At 53.9% G+C, this 25,991-nt stretch overlaps 1 protein-coding gene across 2 annotated transcripts in view; it reads right to left on the reverse strand.

The window, feature by feature from the left end:
* Positions 1 to 6,450: 6,450 nt before the first annotated feature.
* The window catches only part of PDGFRB (platelet derived growth factor receptor beta), a 35,799-nt gene continuing 16,258 nt past the window's right edge, over positions 6,451 to 25,991 (reverse strand). Inside the window, exons 3-23 of one of the 2 annotated variants that reach the window (XM_090288400.1) lie at positions 25,322 to 25,645; positions 24,539 to 24,805; positions 23,674 to 23,801; positions 23,391 to 23,559; positions 22,673 to 22,865; positions 21,846 to 21,961; positions 20,157 to 20,280; positions 19,527 to 19,738; positions 18,567 to 18,661; positions 17,522 to 17,654; positions 16,934 to 17,038; positions 16,488 to 16,598; positions 15,069 to 15,228; positions 13,905 to 14,065; positions 13,253 to 13,371; positions 12,850 to 12,972; positions 11,925 to 12,036; positions 11,424 to 11,523; positions 10,744 to 10,849; positions 9,663 to 9,895; positions 6,451 to 8,445 (exon numbers count right to left, since the gene is read on the reverse strand). In XM_090288400.1, coding sequence (XP_090144526.1) covers positions 8,262 to 8,445; positions 9,663 to 9,895; positions 10,744 to 10,849; positions 11,424 to 11,523; positions 11,925 to 12,036; positions 12,850 to 12,972; positions 13,253 to 13,371; positions 13,905 to 14,065; positions 15,069 to 15,228; positions 16,488 to 16,598; positions 16,934 to 17,038; positions 17,522 to 17,654; positions 18,567 to 18,661; positions 19,527 to 19,738; positions 20,157 to 20,280; positions 21,846 to 21,961; positions 22,673 to 22,865; positions 23,391 to 23,559; positions 23,674 to 23,801; positions 24,539 to 24,805; positions 25,322 to 25,645 — 3,275 coding nt within the window. In that variant the 3' untranslated portion in view covers positions 6,451 to 8,261. Of the gene's footprint in view, positions 8,446 to 9,662; positions 9,896 to 10,743; positions 10,850 to 11,423; positions 11,524 to 11,924; positions 12,037 to 12,849; positions 12,973 to 13,252; positions 13,372 to 13,904; positions 14,066 to 15,068; positions 15,229 to 16,487; positions 16,599 to 16,933; positions 17,039 to 17,521; positions 17,655 to 18,566; positions 18,662 to 19,526; positions 19,739 to 20,156; positions 20,281 to 21,845; positions 21,962 to 22,672; positions 22,866 to 23,390; positions 23,560 to 23,673; positions 23,802 to 24,504; positions 24,806 to 25,321; positions 25,646 to 25,991 lie in introns of those variants that run through there. The other variant, XM_090288401.1, reaches the window with a different exon arrangement.

Below are 25,991 nucleotides of genomic sequence, written 5' to 3' on the forward strand. Positions count from 1 at the left end.
AATAAATAAGTAAACGGATGAACAAATGAAGAGAGAGTAGAAGGTATCCTTTGCTCTCAGAAAATACTGGGTGGCTGCTTTGTGGGTACGGCCCTGTTTGGGGCCCAGGAAGGAGAAGGCTCAGGGCTCTTCCCAGCTGACAGGGTCCTCACTGTCCTGCTGGGAGGTAAGACAAGCACCCAGGCAGTGGGCCTACATTGCAGGTGATAACACGGACATGGTTTGATATGGCCATGATTTATCATCCAAATGGGGACCGATGAGACCCAAAGGGATAGTATTGATAATTGCATTAACTCAGGGACATAAAGAGGGACCATTCTGAGTCACCCTGGCTCTCAGGCCCTCTCTTTGCACCAGTCTCCAGACTAAACTCTTTGCATGGATCATCTCATGTGGTGCTCATACCACCTTAGGGGAGAGCTATACTTATCCCATGTTACAGATAAGGAATGATAGGCTCAGAGATGAGAGTGTCCTGCCCAAGCCACACAACTGATAAGAGACAGAATGGGATTTGAACCCAAGAACTTCACCCTAGAGCCCATGTTTTTAACCACCTGACTTTGGCAATGGCTGGGGCTCCCAAATGTCAAGGTAGAGAAGGACAGCCTGGGCTTTTGGGTCAGACAGACCAGGAATTGCAATTCCCCACTCCTAGCTGTGTGACCACAGCCAGGTCCCTGGCCGCTCTCGGTTTCTTCATCTGCAAAATGGAAGAGAGGTTATTGACTCTGATCCAGTGAGACAATAATGCAGGCAAAATGCATTCAACAAATACTTGTTGAGCGTTTACTCTGTGCTTGGCCCTAGAAACATAGTGGTGGTGGACTCAGCAGGCATGGTCCCTCCTCTCTGGAGCTCATGCCTGATAGGAGAGCCAGGAGAGGAACCAGGGGAAGTTGCAGGACATCCTGGGAGCACTGAAGAGGGGAGTCAAGGATGAGTCTGCCTGAGCTGAGACTGGAGAAGGAGAGTTGAGGGGAGGTGCAGAGAGGAGTGAGGAATATTCCAGGAAGGAGAGAGACATGGTAAAGCCTGGAGGTGAGAGAGTGCATAGGACATCTAGGGACTGAGGGCCCATCAAAGGCACAAATTATGGACTGGGAAGAGATATCAGTTCCAGCTGAGTGATCAGGAAGGCTCCTTGGAGGAGGTAGCTTTGGGCTGGAAGTAGAGCAAGAGTTCGCCCTCTAGCCACAGGAAGCTGGGCATTCTGAGTGGTAACAACAGCACGAACAGAAGTGCAGAGCAGGGCTTCAGCACAGCAGAAGAAATGGTTGAAAAAATGAAAAGGTAACCTACAGAATAGCAGAAAATATTTACAAATTATATGTCTGATAAGAGCTTCATATCCAAAATATGAGGTCCGTCCAGAAAAAGTCCAGCCATTGTTAATATAACAAGAATGGTTTGAGCGACCTCAGTGTAACCTGACAGCCAAGGAGAGTGGACTGGAATGCACATGCGTGACCAATGATGACTTCATTGTACTAGCCAGTGGGAGTGCTAGCTGCTATTAAGTGAGCATATGTACTGTATAGCCATCGCATTTTAAATGACTGAGCGAGTAGAGCAACGAATCTGCATCAAATTTTGTGTTAAGCTTGAACATTCTCCCACAGAAAGTATTTGGACAATTCAGAGGCTGCAGTGGTGGGCAACTGGTGATTGTCAGCTTCATCACGACAATGCACCTGCTCATGCAGAGCCTCATGAAGAGTTTTTTGGCAAAACATCAAATCACCCAGGTGACTCAGACCCCTACAGCCCAGATTTGTCACCCTGTGACTTCTGACTTTTCCCAAAACTAAAATCACCATTGAAAGGGAAGAGATTTCAGATGGTCGATGAGATTCAGGAAAATACAATGGGGCAGCTAATGCTGATTGGGAGAATGGTGTGGGGTCATCAGGTGCCTACTTTGAAGAGGACTGAGGTGTCATTGTCCTATGTACAATGTTTCTTGCATCTTGTATCTTCTTTAATAAATGTCTCTATTTTTCATAGTACATGGTTGGATACCTTCAGGACAGACCTCATATATAAGAAACTCATACAACTTGACAGCAAAAAAAAAAATTTTTTTTTTGATTAAAAATGGTCAGAAGAAGAACTGAATAGATATTTTTCCAAAGAAGACATACAGATAGCCAGATGCATAACATCATCAGGGAAATGCAAATCAAAACCACAATGAGCTATCGCCTCACACCTGGCAGGCTGGCTTTTATCAAAAAGACAAGGGCTGGTGAGGACGTGGAGAAAAGGGAACCCTTGTGCACTGCTGGTAAGCTTGGGGCCCACACAGGGGTAGACAGGCCTCGAGAACAACGGGAGAGGCAGCAGGAGAGGTTTGAATCAGGTCAGGGAGGGCCCTGCAGACCACAGTAGGGAGCCCAGACTTCGTTTGGCCATGGGAAGCTATTGAGCGAAAGAGAGCCAAGATTGCAGAGTGCGCCAGGAAGATCAATGCAAAATTTTCATGTGTGGAAACTTCCATCTTGTTAATTCAGAAAGGGAACAAGCACCCTGAGAACTCGATTTTACAGAAGCTCTGTTACTTCCCTGTATTTATAACTTGTTTAGTTCCTTGCAGTGATTACCCATGAAACCCCAAACAGGAGACTAGGAAGCTGCCCCCAAGCCTGTTAGGAGAAGGAGAGGAGCCCCAAGGGGGGCCATGTGACAGGGCAGGCCGAAGGGGTCTCAGAGAGCAGGGCAGGGACTGAACCACTGGGAGGGGCTCACAGGGAGATAGACGTCGGGCTTCTGTGAAGTCCCCGAGTCCCTGCTGGATCCTAAGAAGAGACAGTCCCGTGTCCTAGGCTGGGCCCCCTCAACAGGCCCCTGATGCTGCTGTGGCAGATTGTATTCTAAGCTGTGGGAATTTGTCACAGCTCAGAGAAACCCCAGAGCCCTACTCCCAGGTGGAGCCCACTCTGGGAATTCTAGAGCCACACCCTGACCCCAGGGTCCAGCCTGCTTCCTTGAGTCCAGGAATTGGACTTATTGATCTCCTAAGGGAGGCGAAGCAAGGGACCAGACCGGCAGTGAAGAGCCTCCTCCTGTGTGTGACCTTGGGCCAGCCTCAGCTTCCTCATCTGGAACTGATCTTCCTTGGGTTGTCTCCTAGGTTTATTATGAGCATCACATGGGGTGCCACCAATAGGAACACACTCTCTAAATGGTGAGGGTCCAGGGCGGAGGCAGGGTAATGAGGGGACTCTGGGTTTCCCAGTGGGTGGGATGCCCTCTCTGGATGTGGGCTGGGGATCTGCCTGCTGGAGCTGAGTCTCGGGAGAGTTCCTGCCTCTGAAGTCTCCAAAGCCCTTCGGTCACACAGGCAGAAAGTCGCCCCTGGTGCCCTTCCTTCTCTTAACTCTTTTTCTACTACTTGTTTGTGGCTTTTTTCAACAAACAGAAGAGGTGCCAGGCTTTTTCCAGGAGACCAGAGCCCTGCGCTAGAATTAAATTATGTCATATTCATCGTTATTATGTTTGATTTTCTCAGCTTCCCAGAAGTTCTATGGTCTTGTGTGTTTTAAAGAGAACTTTTGGCTCCAGTAACATTTTCAATGTTTATTCTCTTTACTCAGCAACTCGGCATCCAGGTATCTATCCCATGGGGAAAAAATACTTACATAAATGTGCAAATATAAACATACTTCACAAACAGTGGCCATTCCAGCATAGTTCATAACTGATACACTAAATGTCCATCAGCAGGGGACTGGATAAATATTTGATGGCACAGACATGCTTTTAAATTACGTGCAGCTCTCAAAATGAATGAACACCTGTATGTACCACTGACCTGTGAGTGTGTCCATGGTGTATTGTTGAGTAAAAACCAAAAAAGATGCAAAATGGTAGTGGCAATTTTGTTTAGAATTATAATTATGTCTCTATATACATAGCTACAGATACAAAATACAAATGTTAGGATTGAGTGGAAGGGGTGGGGGGACCTAGAAGAATAAAACTAAGCCATTAACAGCGAGAGGCAGAATTTCCAGACAATAAATTCCCCCACAGAGAAACACTGACTAAAGAAGATAAGCGTTTGAAATGTTACTGGAGTCTAAGATACAATATACACAAAGACTTTCTCTTTGTGTATATTGGTAATGGATATTTTTAATGCAGGCAAACATTATGTAAATGTTTTCTGAAAGTCATTTTGAATTATTATGATGCTGAATAAGAAACTGCGATAAAAGAGGGCTTTCAGAGACAGAGCCCTATTTCAGGGAGGGAACATTGGGGCACCTTATCAGGTGATGGTCAGGGCCCCAGGAGCAATAGTTTCTTTCAGTCTGGCGCTCTTTTTCCAGGAACAAGGACCATGGCAGTGAATAAGGTGGCGGAAGAATAGTGCAGTCCAAGTGGCTCATCTGTCTGGGAGGAAAGTTCCAGCTCACCCGTTCCCTTGGGCCTGCCTGAGGTTGGGAGGTAGGGGCCAGCCCCAGCCGACCTATGGTGTCCTCTCCCCCGACTCCTGCACAGCTCTGCCCAGCTGGGTGCTGTGAGGCCCAAGCCCTCCACCAGTGTCACTTAGCTCCTTCTTCCTTTCAGGACTTTCTTACCCTCTCCCTTGGGGACACAGCACCTGAGAGGTCTGGAGTCAGGAGTCAGGGGTTGGGACCCAGGCTTCCCCACCCCTCGGCCCCATAACCTTGGCTGGGTGCTTTACCTCCCTGAGCAATGACGTGGGAGTTGGCCAGACCCAGACCCCTCTCCCATCCCTGTCATACCAACCAGATGGCCTTGGGAAATCAGTTTGCAACTTCCCTAACCTGGTTTCTCCTTTGTAATAGGAGAGTAACAGTAGCACCTGGCTCATAGGGGTGATGGGAGGGTCAAATGAGAAAACGTGTGGGAAGCAACAGAGCAGCCCTGGCACATGGTAACTGCTCGTAAGTGGTCACCGCGTTCTATCAGCCTTGACCTCTTAAGAGCATCATGAGCTCCGTTCAGTACTGGGGAAACTGAGGCCTGCTGTGGTGGGCCCCCCATGGGTCCATCATGGAGCAGGCCTGAGGTGGAGGCAGCCAAGGTCTCCTGACTTCCAGATGGGGGCTTTTCCCACAGGCGAGGGTAATCCCCGCCTGGAATGTGGTGGTTTATTCTCTTTACAGGGCAGATCCAGGTATTGGCTTATTCATCTCCTACCACAGCCTGGAGAAAAGGGGTCACGGGCTCTGGACGTTCTCCGCAGCCAGGCCCCAGGAAGGCGGGCTTGGTTCGGAGAGGCCCTGCCTCGGCGGGGCGGGGTTTCCCCGCGTGGCTCAGCTGCGCCTGAGTCGGTGGCGGCTGGGCCTGTGAGTCAGAGCTGCCCCACGGCTCCAGGCCTCTCCCCCGGTGGCAGTCACAGTCCCCGACTCCTGGAGGCAGTCCAGAGAGTGGCTCCAAAACAAGGGGCCCCTCCCCCAGAAACAAACTGAGATGCCCCTTCCCCAGCTCAGAGAGCGCAAGAATGTATGGTCAAGGTCACACGGTGAGGTATGACCGACCTCGTTCCACCTCAGATGACCTCTCCCAAAGGGCCCAGGCGGGAGGGTCAGGAAGCTCCAACCTGGGTCCAGGACCCCTGCCCTTGACACACTGCCCTGGTAGCTCCATAGCCCCTGTCCCCATGCTACCGCCAGGGTCTCGCAGGCCCAGGCTGGGCAGTGGAGCCTGTGGCCGGTACTGACCCAGCCCGCAGGCCCTGGGATGCCTGGCTCACACCAGCCCCACACCACTGAACTCTTTCAGCCGTGAGGAGTGGGGCTACCAGGTCTGCACCCCTCTGCCCAGCTAGGTAAGACTGCCCCCAGTGCCACAGCCAGAACCTCTCCCTCCCCCGGCCTCGCCCTGCCGCTCTTTTCCGCATCTTTCTTCGTTCCTCTTCCTCCACCACTCCCTGCCCCACTTTTTCCTGCTGTCTGTCCCCTTGGGTGTTCTGTACGCCCTCCTCCTCCTAGGACCCCACCACTACTCACCGGGGCCTGACTGTGGACTCTAGTGCACACCTCTCGTGACCGACAGCAGACTCGATCTGGCCCACAGGCAGAGTGGACAGGGAAGGCGGGGTGGGGGGTAGCTTAATAGCCAAATCCAAAGCACATGGTGGATGGGGGTGGAGTGGGGTGGGGCGGCAGGAGGGGCTCAGGCTCCTGAGCCTTCGAACAGTCCTGCCCCCGCCCCAGGGCCAGGCACCTGCAGAGCCAGAAGAACCCCCCAGTTTCCTAACTTGGAAAACTGAAGCCCAGTGCGCAGGTCACCCAGCTACTAGCAAGGGGTGGGGGTAGGAGTGCAAAAATCCCCATCTTACAGATGGAAGCCAGGCTCAGTGCGGAAGGGACTTGTGTGGGGGCCTTGTGGCTGGGGTGAGCCCTGTCAGCCCCTCTCTGCTCCTGCCACCAACCAGGGGCAGGGGTCCACACCCACCAGAGACCACGTGAATCTGTGAGAAGCACCAGGTTTAATATTAAAATCTTTCCCTTAAAAAAAGGTACACAGATAGGAAATTTTGATGGCATATAAAATAACACTTCTGTTGTATAAATGTGAGTTAACGTGAGTCCTAAAAATACTTGTAAACCTAGGTGATTACATCTTTGGTACCGTAGTGAGAACATAGTTCCTGTGGTCAACCAGGCTTCGGGGGTACTGGGGCAAGGAAATGCCACCCAGCATATGGGGGAGGGGTGCCCTGAGGCACTGATCCTCCCTCACCCCCTTCCCAGCCCTCCCATTGCCAGCGGTCTTGGTCACAGCCCTCACTCCCTTGGCACCTCAATGCCCGCTGGGCTGGATGGCTGGTGGAGACAGTGAGCTGGGTGGGCCTGGGCAGGGACAAAGCCATACCCCATAGGGCAGCTGGCAGGTGAAAAGGCAACCCTCAGAGTACCCACCTCTTGCACCCCTTTCTCAGGTTCCCCATCCAAGGCTTCTTGCCATTTCCAGGGACCCCAGGGCCCTCATTGGCCACTGTCTTTGGCAGACCTGGATGGCAGGCGTTGGTGTGGGAGGTGCACCAGGTGGTCTAATTTTCCTCCTCTGCCTCCTTGGCCCAGGGTAGCTCCTGAGGTCATTGTGGGTGCTGAAAGGGCTCCCGTGGTCTTCCCCTGTCCCTGAGACAGCTGCTCGGGGCTTTCTAGAGTACTGGCTGTCACTTCATGTCAAGACCTGGGCAGCTGGCTTTTTGGGACTTGCCAGGGTCCTGGGAAGGGGCACGGTTCCCGAATGCCCAGAGTGTGATATGTGGCCTGGAATCTCCCCAACCCCAGCTGACCCCCAGGATGGAAGATTGGGGTGTTTGGCTTTGCTTTATCTGAGCACGTGTGCAACCCCAGGAATATTGTAGCATGTTAGTGCTGGCAGGACACCAGAATTCAATGAGTACAACCCGCTCATTTCTCAACAGGGAAAACGGGCCCAGAGAGGCCAGGGATTTCTGCAAGGTCTCTCAGTGGGTCCAGTGCACATATGTCCACAAACTGGTTCATACATGTGGACACTTCGCACAGCATGCCAACACTCACATCACAGATGGGGAGCCGTCTGGCCCTGGAGCCTCTGGGGGTGGAATAAGACTGGCAGTGATGAGGAAGAAGACCCCAGGACCCCTGGGGCCAGGAAGACACAGGCACTTTTTATGGGAGGGGGGCTATGTGCACCTGGGGCAGGGGCTCCGGCCAGCATGCCCTGGCCTTGGCTCAGTCCCTAGCACGGACGGCCCAGACCAGCTCGGCCTGGGAGAGGAGGGAACACAGCCCAAGGCCAGGCCCCAGCTCAGCCAGGAGGCGGGAATACCAGGGTCCCTTCCCCAGCTTTTGGGCGGAGAAAGTACAAGGAGAGAGCTGCAGCTCCGTGAGGGGTAGCTGGCTGAACAGAAAAAAGTTCATTTACCTCCTCATGAACCTAGAAAATCTCCCCAGGGATTCCAAGCTCCCCACCCGTCAGCCCGGAGGAGAATCCCAGATTGTGGGTCACCAAGCCCGACTTTCCCATTTTACAGATGGGGCAACTGAGTCCTTTGGGAGAACTCTGGCTCCAAGTCACATGGCCTCCCCAGAGGCAGAGGGCTGGCCACGGCCCCTGCAGTCCTCCTGCCTCCTGAGCCAGCCCCAGAGGTTGGGGTGGGACACGTCAGGAGCCAGAGCCTCCCAGAGGGGACAGCTGATGGGAGGCTGGGCAGGCCAGGCCAGGTGATGCGGGGTGCTGGGAGGTAGAGGGGGAGCTTTGGGCAGGGCAGGGTGAGGGTCTGCCCCCTAAAGGAAGCTGTCCTCTGCCTCAGCCCGAGGCCCGGGGCAGCTTGGATCCGGCAGCCACTTCGGCTCTGCCTCTGGCTCCACCAGGGACTCAGGTTGGGGCTCTGGCTCTGGTTCCTCTTGGGGCTCCAGGGGGCTGTCACAGGAGATGGTTGAGGATGTGTTGACTTCATTCAGGGTAGAGCTAGAGGGAGAAGACACGGGAGTGAAAGGCTGGGAGGGAACTGCAGTAAAATGACAGCGACATTCATCATGCGCTTTGTATGTGTTGACCCTACACACTCTGGCTCATTTAATCCTTGTAAAGACTAGGTGTGGCAGGCATCCTGAGGAAGGCACAGTCCAGAGGGGTTATGTCACTGTCCTGTGCCACGCAGCAAGTGAGTATAGGAGCCAAGACTCCAGAACAGATCCGGGAGGCTCCAAAGCTTACTTTTTACTCATCAGCGTCTCCATCTCCTGCACTCCCGGAGGTGTGTACTGTTACTTCATGCTCACAACAGCCCCCAGACTGGAGTGCTCTGTTGTTTTCATTTTACAGATGAGGAAACTGGAGTTCAGAGGGGAACTTGTCCGAGGGCACACACCAGGGCCAGCATTCACGCCCTACGCCGTGTGAACCCTGAGCGGAACTCCTCTGCATACCATCTTCCTGGAGCCTTGGCATATTAGCTTACACAGGGTGGGGAGGGCCTTCAGGGGCCTTCTAAGTCCTGTTTGTGCTCTCAGCACACAGAGAGGTGTCAGGAGGGTCTCAGAGCAGAGCTAGGGCTGGAGCCGCAGTGGGGTCTTGTTTTGGGGGTGGGCCTGGCCTCATGGGGAACCATTCTCTCCAGCGGGGAACGCTGTCTGAACATCAAGTCCAGGCAACAGCTGGGGCTTCCACCAAAGCCCTCCCCACCCTCTAACTTCACCACATCCCAAGGCAAAGAAAAGCATGAATCTCCTTTCCAGTCTGAATTCTCGTCTGAGCTCCTGGAGGCACCTCTGCCTCCGGCAACCATGTCCGCTCTCCAGGCATGGTACTAACGAACAGATCACAGGCGTGGGGCTGGCAATGACCCATGGTAACACAGGGGGTGCTGGAGTGCTATTAGGTTTCTTCCTTTTCTCCTAGAGAGGGGGGAGAGTAGTGGCCTATGAGGGCTCCTTTAAAGGAAACAGCTCTTGTACATTGCAGATAAGTCCCAGTCCATTCTTTCTCTTACCAGCCTGTCCTTTCCACTTGAGGGCATCAGAGGCCAAATGAGTTCAATTCTCTCTTCTATTCACTGGCAGGAATAAGTGCTCACTCCAGGTAACTTACTTCTAAGACAAGATCACACACACACATGCACACGCACACATGCACATGCACATACATCGTGCACACTTGCATGCCCGGGGCCACACAGTGGCTACCTGGCGAGGCTGGGGGAACCCTCCAGTGGACCCTCATCAGCAGCCTCAGGTTTGGGGTCGGGCAGGGGGATGATATAGTCGTTGTCACACTCGTTGGGCTGCACAGCAGTATAAAGGACTGAGCTGGTGTCCAGAGGGGATCGGAGGCCATGGAAGCCAGGCAAGCGGGCTTGAGACCGAAGGACAGCAGGATGGTCGCTCCTCAGAAACTCCTCATCCACTTGCTGGTACCTCTGCTCGGCGGGGCAGGGGGAACCCGAGAAACAGGGGAGGTCGGACCAGAAAAGCCTTGAGGGGTCATCCAACAGTTAGATCCCAACCCAGCCCCTAGAGTCTCGTGTCAACTAGGCAACTGGTGCTCAGAGGACGGCTGCCCAAAGCCACCCAGCTGAGCTGCCCTCCCAGCTGGCATCTCACCAGAGCTCAGGGCCGCCCAGCGAGGGGCCAATCAGTGGACCCGCCCCTGACACCCTAACACTTTGCCCTCTTCAGACGAAGCAGGTGCGGGCTCTTTTCCTGCCTCAACCTCCGGGGGGGGCAGGGGGGGGCCTTGGTTTCCCTAACTACCGAATGGTGACAACTGTACTCACTCTCACTGGCAGGAGAAGGTTAGCAAAGGGCTCAGGGAGAGGGACGTGTCTGTGCCAAAGGAGACACGCACCCCCGCTTTCAGTTCTGCCATGCGCAGGGAGGGTGTTAGGGCCCCGGTGGCCCCATTTGCCTCGTCTGAGCCTGGAAGGGGCCCAAGCGGTCAGGCCCTTCACAGCCGTTTAGCCTCGGGAAGTTCAAACCTCAGAAGGGGACCCAAGATTTGGCAGGAGGAAGGGGGCTGTAGGCTCCCTTCCTATACTTTAAACCCATCTGCTTCCATGTGGGATTTCATTTCAAAACTCTCTGTGCTGCTGAAATAAACTAAACTCCTAGCTCCAGCCCATCCCTTACTAGAACCAGCAAAGAAACAGAGGCCCAGAGAGGGTAAAGGCTGGTCCTTTAAACACCGACATGCCAGACAGAGCCTTGTACGGTGTCTGACTTCTGGACCAGAGCTCTCCATTCCCCTCCCCATGCTGCCTCAACATACCTTTTTGTAACCTTCACCCAGGAGTCTCTCGAGAAGCAGCACCAGCTGGGAGAAGGGGGGGCGAATCTCAAACTTCTCTTCCCAGCATTTCTGCATGATCTCGTAGCTGGGGAGAGGCACACAGAGGTCAGGGTCTCCGACACAGGGTGCAGGGGGACAGGGGCTGCCCCCCAACTCCAGAGCAAGGGGAGTAATGAAAGAACTTGCAGGAGTGAGGTGGACAGGTGCTGTTTTCCCATGACCACACCTGGATATGCCCTTGGGAAGCCCTGCCTCCTCCCCCAGTTCAGTGGTTCCCAGGGGTTGACCACACCTGGGTGAGCACATGACCCATGTCTGGCCAGGAGGAGTTTGCATCCTCTCAGCTCAGCGTCTGGTTCTGGATGATCACATGACCCAGCTGAGCCCATGACTGTCAGCTCTGGGCCTTTTGCTGGAACTGTGGGGAAAGCAGCTAGGACGTGGCCACTGGGCAGTGCCAGGCTGAATATGAGGTGGGCACAGAGGAAAGGAGAGCCGGGGGAGAAGCAGAGATTGCTGCTGACATCAGCCGCACACCTAGAGCCAGCCATACCCAGAGTTTTACAGATCTCTGAACTAATAAAGCTATTGTTGGTTTATGCTAGTAAAGTTGGGTATATATTGTTTGCACCCCAAAAGTCCCCCAATGCGCCACTCACATCTCGTCGGAGGCATGGGCAGGCTGGGCCATGCGGTAACCCCGCTTGATGGCATTGTAAAACTGCTCGTTCATAGGCAGCTCTGGGTAAGGGGTACCACCTGTCAGGGAGCAAAGACAGGAGAAGAGATACACAGGCTCAGGGGCATTGAAAAAGTGGTGAGACACCCGCACGCCAGGGCTGGGTTGAGGGGAAGTGGCCTTGGAATTGGGAAATGTGGGCTTCTTCATGGCTCTGGACACACTGTCACCCTCCCAGAATCAGAGACCCGAAGACATTACCATCCAAACCCCTCAGTACTCTGATGGGAGGTAAAGAGACACAGAGAGGGCAAGAGACTTGCCAGGGACACACAGCGGTAAGAAAGCAGCAGAGGTGGGGTTTGAACCAGAGCCCCAGTGCCCTCTCAGAGTCTGTCTACAGTGCCCCAGGCTGGAAATGTGAGTGGCCAGGGTGGATGCCGTGCCAGCTGCTGAGCACTGTGGGAAGAAGGAAGCATACCCAGGGTGAAGATCTCCCAGAGTAGGATCCCAAAGGACCACACGTCGCTCAGAGTGGTGTAGAGGCTATTGAAGATGCTCTCAGGGGCCATCCACTTCAGTGGCAGGAAGGTCTGTGGGAGGGCAGATGGCCTGGGTGCAAGGCGGGACCGAGGCCCACTCTGCACCTGGCGGGAGGGGGAGACCTGGCAGTTCCAACCCCCAACTCCTTCTCACTCCCTAGCCCCTGAGCACCTGTGTCTGCCTGGCACACAGCTCCCATGCTCATCCCAGTGCTGGCCAGGGGGTCAGAAGGCTGAGAGTCTTCTCCCACAGGCTGAGGTCATGGCAACCCCAGGGCCTGAGGCTCCTCACAGAACAGGCTTCCCTTCCTGACCCCAGCAGAAGCCCCTGAGATAGCTGAGGGGAGCAGGAGTCAGAGACACGCCAAGGTGCCACCCTGCTCTGATCCTAGCTGCCTTAGATTTCTGTGGCCTAACGTCCCTCCAGCTCTGTGGTTCACTGTCCTAGTGTGGAAAGTGGGGACATGAATGAGAGGCAGGATGGTCATATTTTAACCAGATACTGCCTGCCCCCTATTTAGCTGTCTTAGCCTCTCACCTTGGCTTCTTCCTCTGCCTCCTGCCACCATTTGGGACAACACATTTGGCCTGCTAATGCTCCAACCTCCCCAGGACCATTGCCCCCTGTCATTACCAGCAAATCTGAGCCCCCAGCTCTCCCCCACAAGCCTTAGCATCCCTGCCCGCTCCCACCCCATGCACGGCTTGTGGCTCCCTTCCTGTCCCTACACACATGGCTAGGCAGGCAGAGCCTGTCCCTGCTAGGCAGGTCAGACCACAAGGAGCCCTGCTCTGATACCCTGTGAGTCAAAGCCACACCGACCAGGAGGGTCTGAGGCACACGGGGTGGGGGAAGGTACTCACGCTGCCTTTAGAGATGTAATTAGAGTCCCGCATGATGTCACGCGCAAGGCCGAAGTCGCAGATCTTGACCAGCTTGCCCTCACAGATGAGCACATTCCTGGCTGCCAGGTCTCGGTGGACACACTGGGGGTGGGGTGGGTGGTGAGGGGAGCTGAGGCCTTGGGGGCAATGGTGGGGAGAGATCCTCCGTATCAAGTGCTTTGGGAAAATGCATCACTGTCCAGATGTGAAGGGCCACACAGGTGAGAGGAGCCACGTTGTGTGAGGGAATTTACTGTCCTCACCCACCAGAGGGGACAAAGCTAGCGTGTGGAGCTGTGTACTTAGAGGACCCTTGTGGGCTGGGTCCTCCCCATGACCCACCTCCCCGTGACCTCAATCTGCCCCTTGTTACCACACGTACATTCTTGGAGGCCAGGAACTCCATGCCATTGGCCACCTGGTAGCTGAAGCCCACAAGATCGGTGTAGCTAAGAACTGGGGATTCGTTGATCAAAGTCGCACGACAGGTCCTTTCAGGAGCTAGCGAACAGAAGGTCACCACCGTCCTGAGTTTCTCATGGTCCACAAGCACCTCTGCTCTTTGGCTCCCAGAGGCTAAATGTCTAAGACATTTACCCAAAAGGAAAACAATTTCCAAATATCTAACTTAACCCTCTCCTGCTTCAATTGTCCAGGAAAACGTTCCACATTTGCCCTGGGCCACCTTTGCTCAGCCTGGCCTGCCTGCTTTTCAGGGACACCAGATCAGCCTGAGGCCTTCTCCGAGCAGACCACTCTTCCCCAGGGCCCAGGAGGCCAGGCACTCCCCCACCCTAGCTTCCCCTCCTTGTGGGCTGTGTGCCCATCTCTGAACCCAGAAACTGGGGTTCATATTGGGGATCCACCACATAGCAACTTTGGGCCCACAACTACCCTCAGTTTCTGCATCTATGAAATGGGCACAAGGCTGCCTTCATCCCAGGGCTGTTGTCCGGCTGGGTGTGTGAAAGGCTTTGACAAGAACACATCACACAGGTATGAGGGCCACACAGGTGAGAGGACGCTGCACCCACCAGAGGGGACGTAGTTATCATAAGGAGCCATGTAGTTGGAGGACTCGATATCTGCATACTTGACGTCTCCCTTCATGTCCAACATGGGCACATAGTCTACCGACTCGTCCTTGTTCATGTCCATGTAGCCGCCGTCACTATCCCCAGGCAGGGGCATGTGGCTGAGGGTGAGAAGAATGTCACAGAAGGAGAAGTCACAGGCTTTCCCTTCTTTTCTCCCTCCTGCCCCTCTGCTCACCCCTGGGGCCTATAAGACCCTGTCGCTCAGCTATTTCTTCTCTCTCTCACTGATTCATCTTCCTCCACTTTGTCACTGTCATGTGAGGGACCTCATAGAGAGCCCTTTCAACCAACCTGTGGGGCCCTGAGCTGGGTCCTGGGGCTGCTAAGATAACCCAAGACCCGGGGTGTGTCCTCATGAGGAGAGCTCAGGTCAAGGGGCAATTACATCACCCCAGGACAAGGGTCATAGGAAGGGTGTGTACAAAGTGACTTTCTGTGGCCTCTATGGCACCATCCAGCCATGAGCAGGCAACGAATTGCCCTAATGCCTCTGCCTGCACCATCAGCCCCCTGGAGGGCTACGGGACTGTATGTATATGTCTCTATAGGTGGAAGAAAGACTGGCAGAAAATGGATCAAAATGTTGGGGAGGACAGGGATGTCTTTTAATGCTTTACTGAGGTTACTCTTCTCTCTGCAATAAATATATACTGCTTTTGTAATCAGCAAAAGAACTAAGAGGTTATTTTTGGAAAAGAAGAAGAAAGGGGTTCTGTTGACCTCGGGGTACTGCAGGGGCTGGTGTGCAGAGGGCGTGGGAACAACAGCGAGGAGCAGAGCAGAGAGTCAGGCTTGGGACCGGAGAGGGAAGCAAGACGTAAGGAGCCTATGAGAGACCCAGGGACCACGCCGGTGGAGTGCTCAGCACAGGGCCTGCCACAGTGCCGACAGCCAGAAAGTGGCAGCCAACCCCCCCATCATCATCAGTGTTCCTATCTTGCCCTCTGGGGTGGCCAAGTCCCAGGTCTTGAACTGAGGTGTGAAACAGAGCCACTCTACCCTCCCTGGCCTCAGTTTCCTGCGCTGGATGGACCAGGAGGAAGAGCGCAGGTGCTCCTCGGGGCTCCCTAAGGATTCGGATTCCCGCCTCCCTCCTGGTACCTGGGCAGGGGCCCCCCGGCGGGCAGGGCGTTGCTGTAGAGCTCCGCGCTGGGCCGGCGGCGCTTGTCGGAGTAGTGCTGCAGGAAGGTGTGCTTGTTGCGGTGCAGGTAGTCCACCAGGTCGCCGTAGCGGCAGTACTCGGTGATGATGTAGATGGGCCCTGCAGAGGGACAAGCTCAGGGACAGTCCCCGGGGAGGCCTCAGGCTTCCCATCAGGGCCGTGAGGCTAATGATGGGCTGCATGTGGGAGAGGCAGCTTGGCATAAGGGCGAAGAGGGTTTGGCTCCTGGCAAACCTGGGTTCTTTGCCTGCCTCTGTGACCACGAGCAAGATACTTAGTTTCCCTGAGCCTCACTTTCCCCATCTGTTAAACGGGGCTAATAACATCCACCCCAAAGAGCTGTCGTGGGTGTTCATGGGATAAGGCCTTTGTCAGCTCTGCTCAGTGCCTGGTCTGTAGCAAGCACACAGTGTTAGCTGCTGTTGATGGGTTTTCAAACTACAGCTTATTCCGGAGCCCAGTATATAAGGTAAACAGTAGCGATTATTTATTTTCAGGTCACGGTTTAAATTTAAATACATTACATTGACTTAAAGCCAGTCAGTGGGAATTTGAAGATATTAATGAAAACAAAAATTGTGAAATGGTGATCATTGCAGACATAAATTGACCTATGTGTGCAATGTACTTCTGTATTTTCTTGGTTGCACAACCTGGAGGAAAATCCCAAACCTCACAATAAGCAGCTGTAAATGGCAGTAACTTTTTTTTTTTTTGCGGCCTTACAGCCTAACTTGCAATCAGAGCTTCAGATAAACACGCTTAGTCAGAAAGATTTTATTCTGTGATCTGAATGAAGTCAGCTCCCAGCTAGTAGGTTGGTGGTCTTCAGTAGTGGGGACATAACTCATCACAGGGTCGCATAAGCTGTCATTTATTACAGGTGTTAAGATGTATTAAGAAAACAAATGGACACAAGCAGCAGCATGGTGATTGCCAGAGGGAAGGGGGTAGGGGGGTGGAATAGGGTAAAGGGGAATAAATGGGGATGGAGGGAGACTTGACTTGGGGTGGTAAGCGCACAGTGCAGGTGCAGATGATGTGTTAGAGAGTCATATGCTTGAAACCTGCTTGGTTTTATTAACCAATGTCATGTAAATATATTCAATTTAAAAGTGTATTGTGAAAATTCAGTTTCAGAGGACTGGGATGGGTGACCTAGACAGCCCTTTGGCCTTGGCAGTGATGAATTTATCTATCCCATATCTCTCTGGCTCTGTACAGGGCAGGTGTTGGACAGGATGGGCACAGACACTCCAGCTGGAGGGGTTTGCAGTCCCTGGACTGAGGATCAGGGAGAGGGGCTTGGCCCTGGCTACTGGCATTTCCCAGAATCCCCTGGGCAAGTGGATTTGTACCTCCTTTGGTGCAGGCTCCCAGCAGATTGACCACGTTCAGGTGGGGCCCAAGGTGACTCATGATCTTCAGCTCTGACATGAGGGCTTGCTTCTCACTGCTTCGGGCTGTGGCTGAGGGCGACAGGGGACCTCAGGCCTGGGCCCATCACTGAGGCCCCATGGGGGCCCCACTGGAACTTGTTCTGGCTCTTCCCCAGTTTGTGGCTGAGGGTGGTGAGGACCCACATGCAGGGGGAGGGGAAAGAGGATGGGAGGAAGAAGTGGGGAGAGGGAGGAGGGAGCAGTGTGAGAAAGCCTCTTCCCCAGGGCAGAGCAGGAGTGGGGCAGGCTGCAGGGGACTGTACTTCTTGTGCCCAGCGAATCCGAGTCCGGCCTGGCCTACTCCAGGAGTGCCCGACTGTGTGGGGAGGGGCAAGGGAGGGGCTGAGGTTGCTCCCAGGACTCACATTTCAGCATCTTGACGGCCACTTTCATTGTGGCCTGAGAATGGCTCAGGCCGTGAGCTGTGGCCTCCACCACCTGCCCAAAGGCCCCGGAGCCGAGGGTACGCCCTGGAGTAGAGATGGTCCCTCAGCTCCTGGCCCACCAGGAATCTGCATCCCACCCTCTCTGAAGTCACCTATAGATCCCTCAACCACCCTGGACTTAAGGTGTTTCCTCTAATGAGGCTCCTAAAATCACGGTCCTTCCTCGTGTCTCATCTAAGTGCTGTCTGATTTCTCGCCTGTCTTAGTCCATCAGAGACTTCCTCCCTCCCTCCTCCGCACCCCACGGCCTCCCAGCTAGACTAAGTGTAGGCTTGATGCTCGGCCTAAACTCAATTACGACTTCCTCTCTTGTCACAAAGGGTTCCCATCTCATGCAGTAATGGGATCATAGGACCGCAATGCTGGATGATCCCTGGTGGGTCAGAAAAGGCAAGACCTGGGCCCTAAGTCTCAAAGCTAGTCATGGCAAAGCTGGGACCAGACCTCAGATAATCCTCCCACCCGCCTCAAGTTCACACAAGCCATGTGAGGTCTCCTCGGACTGACCAAGCACAAGCTGGTCCCGCGGCAGCTCCCAAGTGGAGTCGTAGGGCAGCTGCATAGGGTCCACGTAGATGTACTCATGGCCGTCGGAGCTCACAGATTCAATCACCTTCCATCGGATCTCATAGCGGGGCTTCTGCAGGACCAAGACCAGGGATGAGTCATCAGAGGGGTGCTTGAGGAATAGATAGGGCAGGAGACCCAGAGTCCCAGAGAGAAGCAGGGGCATCAGTGAAATCACACAGCAAGTTATTGATAGAGCCAAGGCCTTCGTGGGTTCAATGGGAGTAGATGCCCTCACTGGGGCAGGCGCCCCAGCTGGGAGCGGCTGAGGCATAGCTGACAGCCAAGGGCCCAGCTCATCAGAACCTCCTCCCTAGCTTCACCTAGGGCCTCGGTTGATCCTTAGGTGGGAATAGAGGAGCACGCAGCCCCAGAAAGTGATTCAAGGCAGGGGAACTCTGCTGGCTGTGGACAGCCCCTCTCCATGCTGGGTCAGTCACAGCAGGAATTGCAGAAAGATGGAACTGTAGGATGGTGGTGAAGCCATGGGGTGCTGGAATCACTGGACTGGAGTCTTAGAAAAATAGACTACAGGTACTACAATCTTAATTCAGAAATCTTAAAATATTAGAAGCATAGAATGGGGAAATCTCAGAACAGAACATGGAAATGACAGATTAACAGGATTAGAATGCATTTAGTATACTCCGAGAGTCACTGTGGGTAGGAGTTGGAAGACTCCTGGGGCCCACATAGTCTACCAGGAAGGTCCCATACCCTGTGTCTGGGAAGGGCAGAAATGATGTCGGAGCAGGTCCCGGACAGGGGAACAGTATAGACAGGGCACACTGATGGCCTGGACCAGGCTGCTGGGGATGGAGGAAGCTCAGACACCCAGCATCACTCTGTATCATTTTACACCTGAGCTCCATACTGGGCCCCAGACATAGCCAGATCCTGCAGGATTCAAGGATGGGAGGCGGGGCGGGTGGCGTCCATACAAAACAATGATGTTCAGGTCTGTATCCATCGGGGTGGTGCTTACCTTCTGCCAGAGCATGATAAGGATGATGAGGGAGATGATTGTGAGGACCACCAAGGCCAGGATGGCTGAGATTACCACCACCTTGAAGGGCAAAGCTGGAGGCAGAGACAAGAGATGGCCATAAGTCAACAGGGCACTTGGCAGCTGCCTTCCTCATCCCACCTCTAGTATCACAAATCCTTGTCTACCCACACTGCCCAGGACAGAAGCTCCCTCCATTCCCCTCCACAGCCTACAATGTCAGACCCCCAACCTCTCTCTCCAGGCCACACCTGCAGCCTTTCCCATAAATATTCCATGCCCTTCAGTAACCACCCCCCACAACACACACGCAGATCACTACTGGCCTCCCCATCCCTTCAGCCCTTGCAGGGCCCGGTGTGGCCTGTCCGCCATGGCTCCAGAAGGTTGCAAGCTCCTGGTGGCTAGGCTGCAGCTCACCTCTCCTCTCCATGCTTACAGACATGCACCATGCCAGTTTGCACACATGCATGGGACTTGTACTTGTACTTGCATAATTTGCACACTGTCTGGGGATTGTGCACCCACATGTACATGCACAGACATACACTTGTGGGTTTACACATGTGTCTGAGGATTGTGCGTTCTTTATTACGTGACTTACAAATCTACATTTACAGGGTTTATACCCATGTCCAAGGACCAGGCATGCTAATGTACATGACTTAGGACATACACATATTGCACATACACAGGCATGAGGAGATAGTGCTGTTCATAGCCATGGTTTATAGACATATACTCCTGGATGTATACGTGTGCTAATATTGTGTTGTTGCTTAAGAGTGTAGGAACCTACTCTGGTGGGTTTCACAAGGCTCCTGAGTGCCCATGGACCTGCTGACCCTGGCCTAGAGTGGGCACACAGGCAGTCACAGTATGGCAGGCTCGAGATGGGGATGAGGGGTAATCGGGGGCCATTGAGGCTTGATGACTCACACTGTGGCACCAGGATGACCTCCTGCACGTCAAGGCTCAGCAGGTTGCGCAGCGTGCAGCGCACAGACAGTGGCTGATCCACGCGGTGCAGGCGCAGCGTGCTCACCACCTCGAACTCCTGCTCCTCCGCCCAGTACGTCACGTTAGTCTCCAGCTGGCCCTCCTCCTCGGAGCTGTTCCCCAGCGGCGTGGGCGGAAGCTCGCGCGGACATCTGTCCAGGGAGCCAGCCAGATAAGCTTTCAGTCCCTGCACTCTGCAGGCGGGGAAACTGAGGCCAAAAGCAGGCTGTGCCTCCAGGTTGTGGTGCAAGAAGGACAGGAGCGTCTGTCTGTCTGGGCAGCTATTTCCACCGCCTTGTCCCGAGCTGGTTCTCCTGCAGTCCCCCAACTTACCAGCAGGGGGCGCTCCTACCCCAGAACTGAGAGGCCTGATTTGCAAAATCCGTTCCCTTGGTTTGGCCCTCAGAGTCAAGGAAAGGAAAAGGGGCAATTTAGGTCATGCAGGGCCTAGGATGTGACTCTATCCTGGAACAATATGCCCAGAGGAAGGGGCTAAACTAGATGACCTTCAGTGTGTCCTTCAAGCCAGCTGTGGGTGCACTAGGAGACGGAGGCAGGTGCTCTACTCACCTTTTGAGGTCACGGCAAGCAGACCACGTGAGGTGTGGCTGAGGCATGCCCCGGCCCCGACAGCGGACTGTCTGCTCCCCATCGGCAGGATGACTCTCGCTCAGCTCCAACACACGGGCAGGCACTGCATGGAGAAGGCGCCAGGAGGAGGAAAGGTCAGAATGGACAGTCAGTGAGAAAGACCCTCGGGGAGGGAGGACATGGCCTAGAGTCTTCCCTGGGAGGGCGGGGTAGGGGAGCTGCAGCCTGCAGGTGAACATTAAATACCAGGAATCACCGTGTGAAAACTGGCAGATTCCCCTTCTGGGTACTTCAAAGGGAAAGTCTCAGCAGGATGCTAGTCTGTCCTAACACCTCTCTGAGACTTGCTCATCTTCCCCTTTAACAAAGAGAGAGCAGGCCTCAGGACCAGGGCCCTGGGGAGGCAAGAGCGTGGAGCTGGAATTTAATAGCATTGTTTTGTTGTCTTGGAGCTCGTTTTAGTGCTTGCTTTATATTTACGACATGTAACAGTGACTTTCCATCTACAATTGGGAGGTTAAATTCCCTTTCAAAATAAAGTTTTAGAAAGCCTATTGACAAAATATGAAGTCACTATCATGACATTCTGCTCAAAACACTGCAGTGACTTCATTTCAGTCACAGTAAAAGCCAAAGTTCACACAGGAGCCCACGAGGACCTACACAGTCTGTCCGCACCCCAACCCCCTCAACTGCCCTGTCCCAGCTCTGACCTCATCTCCTGCCACTCTTCCCATCATCACACGGTTCCACCCACTCAGTCCTTTCTGCCATTACCCCTGTCTTTACACCGCCTGGTATGCCCTTTCCTCACACAGCCACTTGGCTAATGCCCTCTCCTTCTCCCAGTCTTCCCGAAACTGGCCTCTCAGTGAGGCCAACACCATCACTGTTGCTTAGAAGTGCCCCTGCCTCCAGAGCTCTCAAACCTCCCTTACCCCATCCCAAAGCCTTTTCTTTTTCTTTCCCAGCACTTGTTACCTTCTACCCTTCTACATAATTTGCTAGGGATTTCCGCACCCCCCCCCCCCCCCCCCCCCGCTGTTGAGTATGTGTCTTCCTGCACTAGGATTTAAGCTGCACTAAGGCAGGGCCTCAAGAACCTTGAACAGCTGTGGCTCAGTGGATTGAGCGTCAGACTGCGAGCCAAGTGTCGCTGGTTCGGTTCCCAGTCAGGGCACATTACCAGGTTGCACGTTAGGTCCCCAGTTAGGGGCGCAAGTGAGAGGCAACCACACAGTGATGTTTCTCTCCCCCTCTTTCCCTTTCCCCTCTCTCTCCCTTTCCCCTCTCTCTAAAAAGTAAAATAAATAAGTTATTTTAAAAAAGAACCTTGAACAGACTGGCGTACTGTGGCTCTTCAATAAGTAGCTATTTAATTAGTAGTGCAGTTTGAGTGGTACGCGAGAAGGAATAATCATGGCATTGGCACAGAAATGATCGAGGTTTTGGAAACACTAGCCTAGTCCAATGAGCCAACTTGTACAGCTGGGGAAACTGAGGCCCAGAGACAGGGTATGCATAAAGCAGTGGGTCAGTGTTGGAGCTCAAAATGGAGTCCCGGACTCCCTCTCCTCTGCCTCTGATGGGTGGGTGGACAGTGTAGGAAGGAAGAAGAAATGGGAGCAGGAGGTAAGAGGAAGGAAAGCAGGGTGGAGGGCTTCTCACCGTTGATTTGCAGCTGAAAAGCGACCTGGAGCTCATCGTCCTCATTGGAGGCCAACATGGTGTAGAAACCAGCCTCGGCCACCTTCACCCGCACGAGCGTCAGTTCTGACACATACCTGGGAAGCAGGCCAGGCCAAGAGACACAGCGGTCAGAGCTGGAAAAATGCTTCTAGCCCTCCGCACCCTCCTTGTACAGACAGGCAAAACAAGGCCCAGGGAGGGGAAGGGGCTGGCCAAGGTCACACAGGTGTGGGTAGCAGCGCCAGGACCCACACCCATAGATTTAGCCTCCTGAATCTCCACCCAGAGGCAGCTCCACTGAGCCAAGAGGGAGGGTTAGGAGGGATAGGATGGGGATGAAGGTACAGCCCCATTTCCCTCCTCCTCCAAATCTCTTCTCTTTCCGAAAAGCCTGGTACTCCTTTATCCTAGCATAGGGCACCTCAGCTCCACCTGCTAATCTCCAGCCTCAGGGCTACCTCCCGGCATAGGCAGCAGCGGCCTGCCTGGCTCCCTCTTCCCTAATGATCCAGCGTTACCGCTGCCTCCTGATGGCTTCACCCAATACAAGGACAATTAAACATCCTGGTGATGATCTGACCAGTGTCTGGCTTCCCCATTAGGCAGGAAGCTCTAGGAGGCATGGAACTGTGTGCTCTGTGTTCTGCAGCATCCCAGGGGCCTGACACAGCACCTGGGAGGGTGCCTGACACGTAGGAAGCTCTCAGGAAAGATGGGCCTATGTTTGTCGAGTAGCTGAAGGCTGTGGGCTGCCTGGCAGCTGCAGACCACAACTTCAGGAATAGAGCGGGCAGGCGGCTGCTCACCAAGTCTCGGACACATTGCGCGTGGACAGGACAATCTCGCCGGCGCTGGAGTCTCCCAGAGTGCGGTTGTCCTTGAACCACTTGACAGTAGGCGGCGGGTAGGCCTCGAACACCACCTTCAGTGTCCGGCTCCGGTGCAGTTCCGCGGACTGTACAGCACCCAGCTCTCTCAGCAAGCGCACATACCCACTCTCTGCAAGAGGCGACTGTCAGGGGCGGCCATCAATGGGACAGTGCCTCGTGGGGCAGGGCTGCTGAGGGCTGGGCGTTAGGCTTCAGGGCTGAAGTTGGTGCTGAGAGGTGGGGGGGCTGGGGCTGGAACTGGGCCAGTTTTGGAGCTGATATTGGTTTGGAGGCCAGGTTTGAGGTTGAGATCGGAATGGTAGTTCTCACTGGGAGTGTTCCGGCCCAGGACTGTGGTTGAAATGAGTTACAGCCTGGTTGAATTTGGGGATGGGGCTGCCTGAGCCTGGGATAAAGGCTGGGATTAGAGATTGGGTTGGGGCCTGGGGTCTGGCTAGGAGGAAAGTCTCGATGGGATTAAAGTTGGATTTGGGGTTGGCACTGTGTTTTGGTTTGGGTTTTTCCTGGAAATGTGGCTCTAGTTGGCAGTGTGGCTAGAGCTGGACTGAGCTGTGGCTGACACGGTATCCTGGGGCTGTGACAGGGTGTGGATCCAGCTTAGAATGAGGGTCGGGGCTGAGCCCCAGGCACGCACCAACCACGGTGACATTGATGGCTTTTTCATCTTGATGGTCGTATAGACTCTCTGATACATTGCAGATGTAGGTCCCTGAGTCGCCCATCTCAGCACTGGGGATGTGCAGGGTGGAACGTATGTGGAAGGGGATATCGAAGTCGGTCACTGGCTCCACTTGCCGCCCGTTCTGTGGGGACGGGGGGGCAATTCCCCCAAATCAGGAAGCATCCAAGAAGTCAGGCTGCCAGTCAAGATATCCATCCTTGCCTGGCTCTTACTCCAACCCCTGTCCCAGCATTACCTCCTCACGGGGGTATGTCCACTCAAAGTTGACCACCTCGTTCCCCGTCACAACGCACGTGATGGTGATGTTCTCACCCTGGCGAACCACAGTCTGTACTGCATTCATTGAGACATTGACGGATGACGCTGGTGGGGAGAGACTGGCTTAGGTCTGAGGAAGTCACCACGAGCGAGCAGCACTTCAGACTGGGGGTAGGGTCAGGGTCCAGAGAGGGAAGGGATGACTGGTGTGGAAGATTCATTTATTCAACAAATATTAAATATCTACTCTATGCCAAGTATTATTCTAGGCACTGGGGCTTTAGCAGTAAACACAGCAGACAAAATTTCTGTCCGCATGGAGCTGGTCTTCCAGAAGGGATAACAGTTTGAAAATCAAAGTACTTTCCACACATCTAAGTACAGGGGACATGTATTGAGCATAACCGTATACCAGATACACTCCATCTTCTGTTTTATGCGATCTTTACAATAATCCCACAAGGTAGGCAGTCATTATTCCCATTTTACAGCAGAAGAAGCAGGCGGAGAGAGAGATTGTATGTCTTATGCAAAGTCACTGAGGCAGGAAGTGGCATAGCTGAGATTCAAACCCAGCTGGCTCCAAAGCCTGTGCCTTTGCCCACCACTAAATACAGCTCAGCTCTGCCACTAACACATCCCATGACCTTGGGCAAATTCCAACCTCTTTCTGAGCCTCAGTGTCCTCATCTGTAAAATGGAGAAACACGACCTGCCTTCCAAGGCTTTAATGAGAATCCAGTGAGAGATGGAGCTGCACACTTTGTAAACCAGAAAGGGCTATACCTCTGTGAACAGTTGTACTTGCCTCTGCTGAGCACCAGGCCAGAAAGGGGGCTCACCTTGGATGCTGTAGACATAGTAGGGCTCGGAATCCACCTCCCTGTCCCCGATGGTGGTTTTGCAGATATAGGTCTTGTCCTCAAAGGTCCCAGAGAAGCCATGTTGGTGGTCGTAGGGGATGGGCAGTGGGTCATCCATTTTCTTCTCATGCAATGTCACCACCAGTTGCGGATCTGTCACTCGGCATGGAATTGTGATCTCAGTTTCTTCCGTGAGAAAGATGAATAATTCCTCGGAGGAGGTAGGGAGGAAGCCCATAGTGGGATCTGCAAGGGGTAGGGGGCAAAAATGAAGGTCAGGGGAGCTGGGTTTCCGGCTTTCCTCTGAATTGCTGTGTGACCTTGAGCGGGCCGCTTCCCCTTTCTGGCTTTCAGTCTTCCCATTACAGAATAAGGATGCTCTCAGGGGGTTCCATTTAGATTTAACGTTTGATATGGACATTGCCTGGCTGGGAAAGCCACAGGTTGAAGGGCAGCTGGTGCCTGCAGCTTAGAGAATGGGGAAGATGGGATGTAGAGGCTAAGAGGGAGTATATTGGAACCAGCTGAGAATGTAGTCCTTGGGAGCCAGGAATGAGGCGGGCTGGCAGGGAGCAGATAGATATTCAGACCAAGGGGTGGGAATGAACACACTCCTGGACTGAGCCAGGCTGCATTTCATGATTTGTCTGCATTTCTAAGCTGGCTGTATTTCACCATGTCACTAAAGCACTCTTTGAGCTTCCCCAGATGCCTGCAGTGGAGAAGAGGAGGAAGGGAGTGAGCACAGGCCGGGGGCCTTACCTGGCACAAAGATGTAGAGCCTTTTTTGTTCATCAGCCTCCAGCTCATGAGAGTTATTATAGGTACACAGGTATTCTCCTGTGTCTATCCCAGTGACATTGGTCAGCGTCAGGATACTGGAGAAATTGCCATCCGGGGTCACAGTCATTTCTTGCGGGGGCCACTTGGACATTCGTTTCCACACCACCGGCTCTGGACCCGAGCAGGTCAGAACCAAGGTGCTGGAGACATTGAGGACAAGCTCTGGTCCCGGAGGTGTGACGACCAGACCTTGGGATGCCTGTGGTCCCAGCAACAGCAGCAGGGGCAGCAACAGCACCTGGCCTTTAGGACAGGAAGCATCAGATGTTGGAGCCTAGGAGCCTCCATACCTCTCCCCAGAGCTGACCCTGGGGGAGGTCACAGCCCTCGAAAACCACACTTCCCTAATCCAAACAGAGACTGGGACCCGTGGCTCTGAGGTCTGCTCGCTCAGTGCCCAGTCCCTGCAGCCTCCTGGCCTCCTGATCTCAACGCCTCTAGACCCCAGCATTGGAGTCCTTCAGCAGGCAGCATTCAGGCCGTGGGCATGTTCTCCAAAGGCATCAGGAAATCCTCGGGAAGCAATTCCCAGCCTCCAGTTCCTGCATTATTTCCAGGTCACTTTCTGAGCCTCATCCCTATAGCTGCC

Source organism: Furipterus horrens, unplaced genomic scaffold (genome assembly GCF_987537825.1).
Source record: "Furipterus horrens unplaced genomic scaffold, mFurHor1.1.pri manual_scaffold_10, whole genome shotgun sequence".
NCBI classification, from domain to species: domain Eukaryota; kingdom Metazoa; phylum Chordata; class Mammalia; order Chiroptera; family Furipteridae; genus Furipterus; species Furipterus horrens.